The 16,044-nt window shown below is 42.0% G+C and overlaps 1 protein-coding gene across 1 annotated transcript in view; it reads right to left on the bottom strand.

Moving 5' to 3' along the window:
• The window catches only part of lamb4 (laminin, beta 4), a 123,002-nt gene extending 109,962 nt beyond the window's left edge, over positions 1-13,040 (bottom strand). The window contains exons 1-4 of the mRNA XM_086010937.1: positions 12,983-13,040; positions 11,826-11,983; positions 7,912-8,047; positions 5,673-5,746 (exon numbers count right to left, since the gene is read on the bottom strand). Of these exons, the coding sequence (XP_085867063.1) occupies positions 5,673-5,746; positions 7,912-8,047; positions 11,826-11,983; positions 12,983-13,040 (426 nt within the window). The remainder of the gene's footprint in view (positions 1-5,672; positions 5,747-7,911; positions 8,048-11,825; positions 11,984-12,982) is intronic.
• Positions 13,041-16,044: the final 3,004 nt, after the last annotated feature.

The following is a 16,044-nucleotide window of genomic DNA, read 5'->3' as shown; positions in this document are numbered from 1 at the left end:
GTTACCTGGACACTTTGATCCAGGAGGCAGTCACACCCGTTAGGTTAGGTAGTGTTCAGGTCTGATTAGTGGTCAGGGACAGGAGGGTGTGACTGCAACTCAGTCAGGTAAGGGAACCCCAGGTGCAGTGCTGGAGGAGCCTCAGCCTTTGCCCTTGTCCAACAGGTACGAGGTTCTTGCTGCCAGTGTGGATGAGGGAAAAGCCTGCAGGATGGATGAGCAAGCTGACCATGGCACCATGGGTGCAGAAGGCCATTCAAGTGGAGGGAGTGAAAGGGAATGCAGTTGTGGTAGGGGACAGTATAGTCAGGGAGATAGATACTGTTCCCTGCAGCCGCGACCGAGAGTTCCAAAGGTTGTGTTGCCTGCTCAGTGCCAGGGTTAAAGACATCTCCTCGCGGCTGGAGGAGAACTTGGAGTGGGAGGGAGAGGATCCAGTTGTCGTGGTCCACGTAGGAACCAAAGGCATAGGTAGAACTAGGAATTAGGTCCTGCTGAGGGGGTTTGAGGAGCTAGGATCCAAATTAAAAAGCAGAACCTCAAAGGTAATAATCTCTAGATTGTTACCTGAGCCACGCGCAAATTGGCATAGGGACAAACAGATTAGAGGTTTAAATATGTGGCTCAAAGAATGGTGTGGGAAGAAGGGGTTTCAGTTCATGGGGCACTGGCATCGGTACTGGGGACAGAGGGAGCTATTCCGTTGGGACGGGCTCCACTTAAACCAGGCTGGGACCAGTGTCCTGCTGAACTGAATAACTAGGGCAGCAGAGAGGGCTTTAAACTAATGAAGCGGGGTGGGGGTGGGAGGATTCAGGAAAGAGTAAATTTAAAAGCAGCGAGTGAAATTTCAAGGCTCTAGAGCAGAGTAGAGTTTTGGGTAAAAACAAGCAGAGTGGGTCAGGAAGGGACAGAGAGAGTATCAAAGGTAATAAGGTATCAGCGATTCAGGGAAAAATAGAAATAAGTCAAAGCTAAAGGCACTATATCTGAATGCGTGAAGCATTTGCAACAAAATAGATGAATTAATAGCGCAGATAGAAATGAACAGGTTTGATCTAATTGCCATTACGGAGACGTGGTTGCAATGTGGCCAAGGTTTGGAACTAAATATTCCAGGATACTTAACTTTTAGAAAAGATAGGCAAAATGGAAAAGGAGGAGGGGTAGCCCTGATAATAAAGGATGGGCTAAAGACAGTAGAGAGAAAGGATTTTAGCTCTGAAAATGAAGAAGTAGAATCAGTTTGGGTGGAGCTAGGGGCAGAAAACATTGGTGGGAGTTGTTTATAGGCCTCCAAACAGTAGTTGTAATGTAGTGCAGAGTATAAATCAGGAAATTAGAGGCACATGTAACCAGGATAATACAGTAATCATGGGGGACGTTAATCTACATATAGACTGGGCAAACCAAATTTGCAGTAATAGTGTGGAGGATGAATTCATGGAATGTATGCAAGATAATTTTCTAGATCAGTATGTTGAGGAACCAACTAGGGAACAGGCTATTTTAGATTAGTATTGTGCAACGAGAAAGGGTTAATTAATAACCTTGTAGTGAGGGGGCCTTTATGGAAGAGTGACCATAATATGATAGAATTTTATATTGAGTTTGAAAGTGATTTAGTTAAATCAAAAACTAGCTTCTTAAATCTAAACAAAGCAAACTATGTAGGTATCAGGGCGAGTTGGCTAAAGGAGATTGAGAAATTACATTAAAAGGTATGATGGTAGAGAAGCAATGGCTAGCATTTAATGAGTTAATAGATAATTTACAACAAATATACATTCCTTTAAAGCACAAAAACCCCACAGGAAAAATGGTCTAACTGTGGCTAACAAGAGAAGTTAAATATAGTATTAGATCAAAGGAAGAGGCTTATAATGTTGCCAAAAAGTGTAGTAAGCCTGAGGATTGGGAGGATTTTAGAATTCAGCAAAGGAGGACCAAGAAATTGATAAAGAAAGGGAAAATAGAATATGAGAGTAAACTAACGAGAGACATAAAAAAAGACTGTAAACGCTTCTATAGGTATGTAAAAAGGAAAAGATTAGCGAAAGTAAATGTGGGTCCCTTACAGGCTGAGACAGGAGAAATTATAATGGGGAATAAGGAAATGGCACAAAAATTAAACAAATATTTTGTGTCTGTCTTCATGGAAGAAGATGCAAAAAACTTCCTGGACATAGTAGAGAACCAAGAGTCTAGTGAGAATGAAGAACAGAAAGAAATTAGCATGAGTAAAAAAATAGTACTGTACTGGAGAAATAATGGAACTGAAAGCCGATAAATCCCCTGGAGCTGATGGTCTACATCCTAGGGTTTTGAAAGAGGTGGCTATAGAGATAGTGGATGCATTGGTTGTCATTTTCCAAAATTCCATAGATTCTAAAATGGTTCCCATGGATTGGAAGGTAGCAAATGTAACTCCACTATTTAAGAAAGGATGGAGAGAGAAAACGGGGAACTACGGACCAGTTAGCCTGACATCAGTGGTAGGGAAAATGCTCGAATCTATTATTAAGGACCTGGTAACAGGGCACTTAGAAAATAATAATAGGATCGGGCAGAGTCAACATGGATTTATGAAAGGGAAATCATGTTTGACACATGTTAGTTTTTTGAGGTTGTAACAGCAGAATAGATAAGGGGGAACCAGTGGATGTGGTGTATTTGAATTTTCAGAAGGCATTCGATAAGGTGCCACACAAGAGGTTATTAAACAGAATTAGGGCTCATGTGATTGGGGGTAATATACTAGCATGGATTGCGGATTGGTTAACGGACAGAAAACAGACAGGAGGAGTAAATGGGTCATTTTTGGGTTTGCAAGCTGTAACTAGTGGGGTACCGCAAAGATCAATGCTTGGGCCTTAGCTATTCACAATGTATATCAATGATTTGGATGAGGGGACCAAATGTAATATATCGAAAATAACAACAGAAAACGCTGGAAAAACTCAGCAGGCCAGGCAGCATCCGTGGAGAGAGAAACAGAGTTAATGTTTCAGGTTGAAGACCTTTCGACAGAACTGGAATAAAGCAGGAAATGGAAAGCAAGTTTAGGGGCTGGGAAAAGGGGGAGGGGATGAAAGAACAAAAGGGAAGGTCAGTGATAGGATAGAAAGCAGGAGAGATTAAGAGACATTGAGAGACCATTGAGAGATATTCAAGGCAAGAGGAGGTGGTAATGTGACAGGTTAAGGAACAAAGGATGGCTCTAGATGAAGTGTGAATTGCGCTGGCAGAATGAAGGACAACTGCCATGTGGGAGGGAAGAAAAAAAGGACCAAACAAAAAGTGTCGATAAGAAAAAAAAGAAAATATATATATGTGATAGGGGCCGAGGTTATGATCTGAAATTGTTGAACTCTATGTTGAGTCCAGAGGGCTGTAGAGTGCCTAATCGAAAGATGAGGTGCTGTTCCTCGAGCTTACGCTGAGCTTCCGTGGAACAATGCAAGAGGCTGAGGATGGTGAGGTCTGAGTGGGAATGGAGCGGTGAATTAAAGTGACAGGCCACCGGGAGCTCGGGGTCCCCCTTACGGACTGAATGGAGGTGTTCCGCAAAGCGGTCACCCAATCTGCGTTTGGTCTCCCCAATGTAGAGGAGGCCACATCGTGAGCAGCGAATACAGTATACTAAATTGCAAGATGTACAAGTAAATTGCTGTTTCACCTGGAAGGGGTGTTTGGGGCCCTGGACAGTGGGAAGTGGGGAGGTATAAGGGCAGGTGTTGCATCTCCTGCGCTTGCATGGGAAGGTGCCAGGTAAAGGGGAAGGGGTGCTAGGGGTGGTAGAGGAGTGGACCAGGGTGTCGCGGAGGGTAGTGGAGTTGAGGTAGAACATCAGCCATCATCTTATTGAATGGCGGAGCAGGCTCGAGGGGCCAAAGGGCCTACTCCTGCTCCTAATTCTTATGCTCTTAAGTTAAAATAATTAAGCCTTTAACATTGGTAAACACTATTTGAAATAGAATTGCAAAAAATGGCATCATTTTAAGTGTGTTCTGGCCAGGTAGCAGAGGAGGGTTATAGAGCTGCAGGAGGGGAGTGGTAACGGACTACTGCAGTCAGTACACTGATACTGAGTGGCAGCAGGTTCAGAGAGGTTCCACTCCATCCCTCAGCACTCTTCGGGAAGGGTTATTTTTGGCTCAGCTGGATCGTAAAGGGGAAAAACTTATAAAGGTAAAATAAAAAGCGGAGTCATTTGATCACGAATCATGTTTCAAAATGGAATAGTTATCAGTTACGCATTTTCTTGCACTTGTAGTGGATATAAAACGTACAACCACATTTTGTTCCCAAATGTTAATAACCTCCACTCTCCACACTTGGGATGAGCTCCATGACTAGAAGGAAGTAGGGGAGAAGAGCATTGGTCAGTGACGTTAGAGCACATCTGCAGTAATTCCATGATCCCATCCTCCCAGCAGGGACTCTCGCAGAAAACTTGGCTTGGAGATAAGCCTAGAACATTGTAAACCCATGCTCCTCGTGACTATACCTCCACATTGGGACCAGAGAATCACCCCTAATATTTAAACTTTAGGAGCTCAATCTCTGTTACAGCAGTGTTGCTATTTTTAGAGCTTCTGAGCTGATTATATTGTAGTTTTATACTACGGATGTCTCAGAGCAGTACCTGTAGAGCACAATGCCCAGCCAAGCAGATCAGAGTTTCACTGCCAGCTGTTTCTCTCACCGACCTCAGTAACAAAAGAGCATTGCGCATGAGGGTTAGGACGTGCACACACCTTCACTCTCTCCTAACTTAAAAAAAGGTTTAACAAGTTCCCTGGTGGCTTAACGGATTCCCTGTGGCGCATTTTAAACGTGGCTTTGCACTCGTTTGGAGCCATACTACACCCAGTGCAAAGTGTTAAACTACAGGATGCACTGCACCACCTCCCAAACTCGTGACTTCCTCCACCTAGAAGGACAAGGGCAGCAGGTGCAAGGGAACACCACCACCTCCAAGTTCCCCTCCAAGTCACACGCCATCCTGACTTGGGTCAAAATCCTGGAACTCCCTCCCTAACAGCCCTTTGGGAGTACGTTCACCTCATGGACTGCAGCAGTTCAAGAAGGTGGCTCACCACCATCTTCTCAAGGGTAATTAGGGATGGGCAATAGATCCTGGCCTCACCAGCGATGCCCACATCCCATGAATGAATAAAATAAAACCTACTGGAGGAGGTCACAACCATTTAGCTGCAGTGTGCTGGCGAGTGAGCTGGCCTCCTGAGGTGCACTGCCACTTTCATGTTGATGGACACCTGAAATTGCTTTGCCAAAGTGGCACTGATGGAGAATCATTTTCATACTTGTGGAATTAATAAAAAATGACAGCAAAATGTCACAAGTCATTGCCATTGTCACCAGGGATGGAGGAATTGGTCACCTCTTGTCCACTTCTTAATGACCGATATCCTGCTCAGACATGGAGAGGTTATTCAGCGTAACCTCATATTATTCTAAGACTGCTGAAGAAGAAGCAACTAGTATTACTGTCTCTTGGTAAATATTAGGGAGATCATGCAAAAAACCTAGAGAAGGCAGGCCAGCATGAGTGTAAATGAATAAACCTTCATTAACACAATAAGAGTGCTTGCCTTTACCAATGGCTTATTACTTGAGTAGGAACTAACAAAACTTGAAAATGTTACCTTGAAGGAAAGAATAAGGTGACTGAATTGAAAAAGTGTTTCCAGATCCAGTTGAATGCTGACAGAGTGCACACCTACAAAGAAGATAATTTGTAATTCAGTAAACATGACAGGATGCAAAGTGTTGATCTGTACAGACAAGATTAATAGCTGGAAATTACTGTTGGCTATAATGACATTCCGCTGTCTGTTGTTTTAACCTGTATACTTTAACATTTTCTCAGATTCTCCCCTCCTGGCTCTGAGTTAACTCTGGCACTCTTCTCTGATTCTTTTCTGTTCCTCCCAGTTGATAGAGGCCCTCCTATACATACTGGCACTGTTCTTCCAAGTATTCCCCTCACCCCTATTTGAAACTGCTGATCCAGGGGATTGGAACTCTGGTCCACACTGCGGCCAGGATTTCCTGAATTCACAATAGCTTCACATGATTAGGAATTCCCATCCACAGTGCGGACCGATTTTCAGCCTGAAGAGCAGCAGCCTCAGGGAGGGGTGAGAGGGAGAGTTGGGACCTATGCTAATTTTTCCTCTGTAAACAAATGGTCACTAAGTCTGAAATGCTGACTGCCCATGTTAAATAGCCATGTATGAAGTTAGCATGGATGTAGAGAGATGTCACTGTTGAAGGGTATCCTACTTAGCTTATTAACTGTGAAAAGCTACCATCAGTTCCAATTCCAAATTATACAGGAAACTTCAAAAACAAATGGGTCAATTTTTATTGATTTGTTCTCAGGATGTCGCTGGCTAGGTTGGCAGTTATTGCCCACACCTAGTTGTCCTGAGGTGGTCATGTGCTTTCTCCTTGGAATGCTGCAGTCCTTTTGTAGGGATTTGATCGATCGGAGTAGTTTGCTAGGCCAGTTCAGGTAGTTAAGAGCCAACCACATTGATGTGGGGCTGGAGTCACATATAGGCCAGACGGGTAAAGACAGCAGGTTGCCTTCCTTAAAGGGTATTGGTGAACCATTTGGGTTTTTATGGGTAAAATCCACCAGCATTTTTATTAATAGATTTTTTAAAAACTGAATTTAAATTCTTAAACTGCCATGGCAGGTTTTGAACTCACCTTCTATGGATTACTAGTCCAGTAACATAATCACTACACTACCCTACACTGGTGTTCAAGTCAAGAGGGAAAATTATCCACTTGCAAGCACTTAATTTTTTAAGATCCATTTTCATTCTCTTAATTCTTTTTATTTCCTTCTGTGTTCCCCTGTTTCTGTGTACTTTTAACACAACTTTGCATTATCGTGATATCTTTCCTCTTGTTAACTTTGCTTTTTATTGCTACTTGGCATTTCAACAGTAATAAAAGTCGGTAAATATGTAAAATGGGCTGCCGACTCATTATCCCCCATTTTACACTATTGCACAAAGTCATTGCTTTTAATTTAGGTTTGATATTTATTTCTAATAAATTCTAATGATAACCTCTCTTGTGCTAGAAACAAAACCTACAACAACAGAGTCTTCTGTACTGCTACCAAGCTTTAGGGCTCAAATTTAATATGCTCGAAGCTACTTGTTTCCCAACATTAGCAAAAGGATAAAGAAACACCCCAATGTTTGTTAATCCTAACTTCAGAAGAGCAACCCATAGTACACCAGTGTGAATAAGTGTGTTACTCACAGCAGCCACTTTAATGGTTCCTGTGAGCACAATTGTGAATCCACTGTAAATTGGTGTCAAATTCTGAGTAGTTTTGCATTGTGGACTGCATCCACTATGCACTAATGGATGCTCCTCAATAAATTTATTTTTAGCACGTTGATATTTTTGGTTTACATTTACAAAAGGGAATTGGATAAATACTTAAAAAGGAAAAAGATTGCCGGGTTACAGGGAAAGAGCAGGGGAGTGGGACTAATTGGATATGTCTTTCAAAGAGCCGGCACAGGCACGGAGGGTCGAATTGCCTCCTTCTGTGCTGTAAGATCCTCTAATTAATATTCTGGTGAGGAGCAAAGCTGACGCTTACTTGAAAGCTGTAATGCCCCTCAAAAATGACATAATGTGGCCAACTGCCCTCCTGCTCAGAAAGTAAAGATCAATGTAAAGTAACATCTGGAAAGCCAACAGCTGCATTATGGTGGTGTTTGTTTTATTGAATGCTCTGGTATAAAGATGTGGTGGTGTGTTTTTAATTGAACACCCTGATTTAAAGGAGTTTTCCTTTATATTACTGTAGTTCAAAAATGATTTGGAATTCAATTCTGACAGCAAACATACCGTTTTTTGACTGCCACCATTTCTTTTTCCGGTCCGGCTCAAAAGCTGTGATAACATTTTGAATGTGATGGCTGTAGGTAGAGCTGATAGGGTTGTAAGGTAATCTTGAATCACATGTAAAACACTTTTGTACATCCTATTTTTTGAAAAAAGGGAGAGTCTTCAGTATACCGTAAACTCGCCTATATCGCCTAATATGGGCATGTTAATTAAGAATGCTAATTACTGTATTGCTATCTAATCTGCTGATTAGTCTTGTCTCAGTAAAATGTTAGGAAGTCGCAGTGGCAACGCTGATTGACACAAAAATGATGCCGAGATTCCTGACAACGCCAGTTGACCCCTATTAGCATATATTTATGAGACCCCTCTATGTTTCCAACTGGCCACCTGAATCGAAGTCCTCCCGAAAATCAGAATGGGCGGATCTCCAGCGGTAAGTTTGCAGATTTTTATCCTCCTGGTTTTTGTTCCGCTACCACCCCATTTACAGGCATAAACAGGGTGGTAGTGAGACGAAACTCTGCCCCCATCAACTTTACACAAAAGGATCATGTCACCAATACTAACCAATGATTACACGTTTGGATTAATCACCTTGAGAACGTTATAAATTGTTGAGACATTAAATATGTATTATAGTGTCTGAAAAATTCATTATTTCAGATCTGTTGATGAAAAAAATTGATTTCCCATAAACTATAAATTATTTTGACGATTTCCACATATTATAAGTGAAAACCTATAAATGAATGTGAAAATAAAGTGGCCAGCTTTATTTCATTTTCTTTCCCGCTGTTGATCTAAAAAAAAATGTTCCTACTTCACTGGATTTGAATCTGAATGAATGTAATTCAGGCGAACGAGACTGAACGAATATGATTTATTACACCCTGCCCTCAGGCAACAAATCTTAATTCTTCACTGCAGAACAGTGCGGCTTAAAGTACTGTGGTTCATTCTGGTTTTAGAATGCATTTTAAAGTATAAAAGTCATTATTTGTTTCTACACACATGCTCAGAGAAGTAAATCTAAACAATTACTGGGGTAATCCATGTTAATCCGTATTAATGCCGAAGGGGAATTTATAGAACACCACCATGCATTCACTAATGGATTAGTGAAACTTTTCCACCCATTCACTCTTACCAAGTAATCAAAACATTATTTTTTCATTGTTTACTGTCTGTGTAGTCCAACTTCCAATTAGCTCATGGCAATTGAAATAAAATGTTGTTCATTTTTGCGGGAAATAACTATATTGTGACAATAAAGGTTTCTTCAAGCTTTTATCCTAATGTGTGTTCGTGCTATTTTGTTGCGGATTGTGGCTTGTTAGGTGCCTGTCTGCTCAGGAGCTCCTCGCAGTACAGTACACGTCTTAATGAAAACATGAACTAACTTGCGCACAGATAATAAAAAAAATGTTTGACACTAGAGCGCAAACATCTTTCACACTAAATTAAGCATGCACTTCAGAATTTGTTATCTAGCCTTTGAACATTGTACCATTAATGACAGGTTTTGGCGATTCTTTACACTCCTGAAAGACCTCAATAAATCGCTTGTTCCTTCAATGCAATATCTTACATAGACATAGAAAAAATGTAATCTTTCTAAACTACAAAAAGCTCTCATTCTTTAATTTTACTCTAATATTTATCCTTTTTATGATCTACAACTTGTTTCTGCATGACTAATACCAACTTGTCTTGGCAGAGTATTCTTGTATTTTGGAGCTGAAGAAATGCAGTAGGCTGGAGTCACGTCTACTTGAATTCTTCGATTATATTCAGTAGATCATGTTGTATCATGATTAGAAAAGACAGACACAATAACTGTAGTACTGCATCAGATGATCTTGATCTTCAACAATCTATTTAATATGGTGCAAGTATGCATTTAAAGGGACCTTTAATGTAGGTCTAAATAAAAGAAATGGTTATGCTACCCATGCACAAACCTTTGGGCAGTTATTTTTGTATAACTTTATTTACAAACAGTCAGTGGGGACAAGGAAATAAATAAATTGCACGAGAATATGTAAACAGCCTGTAATTATAGAAACTGTGGTGCTCTCGTGGAATGGGTTGGACGTGCTGCACAGGAAAGCTCTTACTCCACGCCATCAGTATAAAGAGATCCTGTTGTGACATTTACAAGGTGATATTGGGAGAGATATTGGACCCCGCTGCACTCATCCTTTGGGTGCAGAACGGGGACAAGATGCACCAGTTTTCTGGTGCTGTTTCCTGCACCCCAAGGGCTCCTGAAATATGTCAGATGCCATATTGGGTCAGGCGATATTCAGGCATCCCTGGAGGCTGTCTAAAGCAGGCATAGGCCCCTTGCATATGTTAATGAGGGGCCTAGTGCCTGTTTCAGGACCTCTCCTGGAAATTCATTAGAACCGAGCAGAGCATGTGCCGGGCCTGCACCTCTCAGGTTTTTGGGTTCCTCAGCAGCCTAACCAGCAAAAAGGTAAGTATTTTCTTTTAAACTTACCTTCATATGGTGCTTCTCCAGGCTCCACAGCACTGCTGCGGAAGGCTGCTAGCCTCCCTCCCGTTCTCCCTCCCACCCCCTTGCAGGACTTCCCTGAGGGCCGCCAGTGGCCAAGCAGCCAGCCCAAATTGGTCCTCTTCAAACTGGTGAGCTGTCTCTGGTCGCCCGATTGGCATTCACAGCTCGTTGATCCACAGTATGCTGATGAGACCCAATTATGGTCATGCTTCATGCCTCCGTCTTCTGGCACCAACCATTGTGCACCCGAAAATGGGCTAAAATGAATTACTAGCCCATTATCTCTAATCGCCTTTTAAATGTTGGTATTGTCATTATGTTATAGAGTTTTTCCTGTTGAGTTTGCATTAGTTTTTGATACTTTTTGTAGCCAAGTTACTTCAGAACTCTTAGCTTTTTTTAATTCAAGTAGGAAACCTCTCAGGTGTGATTGTGAAAGTAGAGACAAACACAAGACTAACTGCATAGCAACCCTTCTGTTGATTCCCTTCTGTTTCAAAATGATCTGATCTTGTGATCAGATTTTCTTTTAGAGACAGCAGATCTGAAGACATGTAATTTGACCTGTGGTAGAGATATTTCTACACATAGGCATTCATTAGCAGCAAGGCCTTTCTGCGTTTTGCCAGCTTCCTATCCTGGAGGAGCCTCATGAGCATGTTTCTCTCTGGTGGTTTGTTTCCACCATGCTTTCTTCCCTTCCATTAACTATTCCTGTGGGAGGTAGGCTGCAGGTAAGTATTTTAAGGTGATCTAGGCAGTACTCATCTTCGCATGTTCAATGTACACTATTCATGACCTTCAAATGACTTTAGCTGGGCCACTATTATCTGGGGCTAAAGACTATCAACCACAGCAAAAGTGGTAACAGAATTTTCTTTAGGAATCCTAGGTACAATTGACCAAGTACAAATAGAATCATATGTTTCTTCACTAAATTAAATTGCTGATCAGATTTCATTCGATGAATATGGTAATTGATGATATGAACAACATGTGTACCTCTTAGCCTGGTCTAGTCATGACTCATTCATTCTATCTTCACAGAATTGCTGAGACAGATTTCAGATCGTCAACAATGGTTGTGGTGGTGCTTCTGGACACCGCCCCCACAGCTGAATCCATTCCTACATCCTAGATCTAAAAATTGCCTACATTGGAAGGACTATAACGAGGTACTTTATTCGCAATATTCAACACAATGAAAAAGATCTCCAGCAAATTGCCCTTTTAGAAACCTCAACCAAACCAGTGATGTGTCACAGTATAATCTAGATGTTCTCAATCCATAACATTTATTACTTACCGTATGGTAGTGGGCTAAGGTGAAATGTTAATGGGCAAGATGAAATTAAATTAAAATGAAGATTTTTTAAAAGAATGAACTGACCTGTAAGTGACCTAGGATGCAATAGGTTTCAGGCCCATGCAGGCCACAGGTTGAGGAAGCAGATAGCTGACTGCTACGGCCTACAAGCAGGTCTCCAAGAGGTGGGTAACAAGACCCAGCATTGCAATCATCCTGAGCGTAGGCAAAGTTTACCAACACTGTAAGTACAAAATATAGATTGGGATAAAATAAAATAAACATACAGTTCACTCTCACTGTAGTGCGATTCTTAATCAAGTACGGTTTCTGGGGAAAAGGAAACATCAGATTGTTGCAGCAGGTCACGCTCATCTGAGGTTGGCGGTTAATTTTTAAATTCTCATCCTTGTTTTCAAATCCCTCCATGGCCTCGCCTCTCTCTATCTCTGTAACCTCCTCCAGCCCTACAACCCTCCGAGATCTCTGCGGTCCTCCAACTCTGACCACTTGCGCATCCCTGATTTTCATCGCTCCATCATTGGTGGCCGTGCCTTCAGCTGCCTAGGCCCTAAGCTCTGGAATTACTCCCCCCCCCCCCACCAAACCTCTCTGCTTCTCTACCTCTCTCCCCTTTAAGACGCTTCTTAAAATCTACCTCTTTGGTCACCTGTCCTAATATCTCCTTATCTGGCTCAGTGTCAAATGTTGTTTGATAACGCTCCTGTGAAGCGCATTGAGGGGTTTTACTACATTAAAGGCGCTATATAAATACAAGTTGTTGTTGTTAAAGCATAATTTTGTGACAGTGGAGAGAAACTTTACCTGCATCTAGATTGTGCTATACCTGGCTTGAGAATGATTGATATTAATATTAGGAGAGAGAAGGGCATTAGTGTTCCATTCCCCAGCACTGACACATAACTTGGGTGAGAGCCAAAAAGCATCAGTAAAAAATAATGTGGTTATCAGATCTTTATCTTTTTGGAATGCTATAGCTTGGACCAATTAATCATCAAACAGTGAAGTTCAGAAGGCAGCATGATTCCAGTTTTCTTTTTCACAGAATTCACAGAAACCCCACAGTGCAGATAGAGGCCATTTTGGCCCATCGAGCCTGCACCGACACATATCCCACCCGATCCCCGTAATCCCTACCCCAACACATATCCCAGTAACCCCACGTATTTAATCCCCCTAGCACTAAGGGTCAATTTTTTATCATAGCCAATCAACCTAACCTGCACATCTTTGGGTGCAAGTCTTAATTTCAGATGGGCACACAGCATTTATTTCCATCACGGTCACAGAAAATAGGCGTGAAATCTACCGACATGTTTTGGGAGAGGGATCATACAAATCAATTATCTCTTTTGACCTTCCCTAATCCTTACATATATGTGTAAGACTGTTGTACAGTGTATAGGGTTCATGGGAATGAGGAGAAGAGGAGCAAGTTGACTAAAATGTAGTGAAATAGCAATGCTTAGGAAAAGCTTATTGTTTAGGAATATGGAAGAGGGACTGGTAATCTTCTGTAAAATACAAGTAGGTCTGCTTTAGCATTGCTCAAAGATAGGTCAGGACTAGTCTCTGTATTTTTGCATCTGTTTCAGCTCTCTCCAGCAGTATTTATGAGTCTGCCTCCCTATTCCTGTCTGCATTATTTGAAAGATAATGGCCCAGATATTCCGATCGCAGGCCTCCCGCGGGCGGAGGACTGCGATCTGGAAAAATCTGCGCCCTTACCTGAGGGCTCCCGGGATGCACACACTTCCAATCCTGGGCCTCACCAAACTGCAAGTGCACAGGGCCCACGTATCCCAGAGGCGCAGGTAGTTCGCAGCATCCCTGGGGTCACGTGGGCCATGGGGAGCCAATCAAAGAAGGGAATCTCCCTTCATACACTTGACAGGAAGACCTGTCAAATATATGAATGGAGATCACCCCGAAAACATAGTAAAATTTAAATAATTAAAAAAAAAAATCACATTTTTAAAATGAACTCTTTTAAACAAAATTTTAAATTTTTGAAAAAAATAATTAAAGTTTTTTATGGGGCTAAAAATAAACTTACCTTTTAAAAAAATATTTTTAAATGATAAATCAGTGGAAATTTAAAAAAAAAACTTTTTTTCAACTCTTATTCTGGTAAAAGCACACCTTATGCCTGCTTTTACCAGGCGCAAGAATTGTAAGTGTTTTCTGCGGGCGGAGGGTCTCCAAAAAGTGGAACTATCCGCCCGCAGAGGCCCTTCTCCAGGGCAGCCAGAGGATCTGTTAAGAGCTTTCTTGACAGATCGGAAATGCCGGTTTCCAGCGCATGCGCAGTGCATGCCTAAAACCGGCATTTCCGATGTCCCTATCACAGCGCGTACCCACCTGTAGGGATCGGAATATCCGGCCCAATAAACACGTATTCTTGGATGATGGTGAAGGTGAGGCAAAGAAAGTGGTAACAAATGCCAAAGGAAGAAACCAAGCTACAGGCAAGGAAGAAAAGTGAGATTCCGGTGCCTGGGAACAGGTAGGCTGGTGGAAAGAAACAATGGTGTAAGGAGGAGCAACACCATACCAGTGATTGTATGGATAACTTGAATGATTTTAAAGGAAATTAAAAGGTTTATTGTGCTTTTTATCTGATAAATGCTATTTGTACAGCTAAATATTCAGCTTTGTCAGAAATAGAAATGGTGGCTGGCACCATTGTGAAAAATAAGTTCAGCAATGTGATTGGTTGAAGTTGCAGACTTTCAAGTGTTTGTTTTGTGTGGGACCTTTCAGTGAATCCGTTTGGTCAAGTTGGATATTTGCTAATCAGACACGCATGGCACTAGTTCTTTTTCTGCTGTAGACCCAGTTAACATGCGACTACGGTTTTAACGTCTGCAGTGCTATACACAGACATGGCCCAGTAATTCCGTTCCAAACGCGTGAGTACGGTCGAGGTACTCACGCGTCTGGCCAGAGGAAATGCCAGTTTTCAGCATGCACAGCGCATGCGGGGAAAACCGGCATTTCCTGTCCTCTGAACGAAGGGGTTCAGAGGCACAGCGTGTGTGAGGATATAGAATGCAAAATATGGTAACAACTCGCTTCGCATAGCCAAGGACCCTGTCAATCTAAAATGGAGGATCCTGTCAGCATAAAATGGTGGTGAAATGTCGACATCGCTGAGTCACTTGCATATTGTAAGAAATGATCATGTTAACTCAAGAAACTGTGAAGGCAGCAGGAAGTAAAATAAAAGAAGCTAAACTGATCTGTGGCTGCTAATATGGCTGGCACCCACGATGTCACACCTTGCTGGTGGAAACAGTGTAGGGCGGAGTGCAGAGGTTATACAGACAATAGGCAATCAGAAAACACATTACCATGATTGCAAACGCATTACCATAATGATTAGGTGATCATGAAACCATTACCAGGATATTTACTTAACTATAAACCATTCAGTGAAATGTGACTTCTTTGTTTCATACTGCCAGGCCAGGAAATCAAATTAAATGTATACGTGTACAGCTCGGGATTGGTGCAGACTGTACGATGTGTTAATGTCTTCTCAAATGCAAGTATAATAATGTGGCACACTGTATGAAAGATTGCTTGCTCTGGTTTAACCTGTCGGACTCTTCTGGAGTCAGGACTGTGCTGTATCAGAGTAAGTCTCCCGGGATGACGGAATAAAAACTGTTGAACTCAACCAGTATTCGACTCAGTGTTTGTACTGAACCAGATTGAGGACCAAAAGAATCCGTTTCAACATTTGGTGTCAGAAGTGGGATCTCAACGGACGATCACCGAGAATTCGCGAAATTAAGAGCCGAACTAGTTTTGGACGTGAGAGGAGGAAATGGGCCCCCGGAGTGAGTATGTTTAAATTTACCACCTCGGTTTTCCTCTGATCCGTAAGTCCGATAAAAGTTTTGCCACTCGCTAATTCTTGCGTGGTGTCCCGACGAGATCTGGGTCAATCTGGCGAATACTGTGTAAACTTAGGAAATAAGTATCCAAGTCGGGTAACGCGCCAGCCTCGTATTTCACTTGGTCCGCTCAGGCTCCGATTGGACTAAAAAGTAGATAAGTAGTGATTTTAGAGAAAGAGAAAAAGAATACTTGAAAGAAAGTAAAAAGAGAGAGTCGGGGACTCTAGAGCTCGAGCAACTTGTACTCGGGGAGTGCAAGATAAGGGTCGTATAAGTTGAATAATTAGAGTTTAAGAATACCTGTACCAGGCGGTGACAGAGGCTAAATTTACAATTTGAATAATTAGGCTAAGAATACCCGTACCAGACGGTGACAG

This window comes from Somniosus microcephalus, chromosome 17, assembly GCF_052327205.1.
Source record: "Somniosus microcephalus isolate GS21.2 chromosome 17, FLI_Smic_1.0, whole genome shotgun sequence".
In the NCBI taxonomy this organism is placed as follows: domain Eukaryota; kingdom Metazoa; phylum Chordata; class Chondrichthyes; order Squaliformes; family Somniosidae; genus Somniosus; species Somniosus microcephalus.
This window is presented reverse-complemented; position numbering and strand designations above follow the sequence as displayed.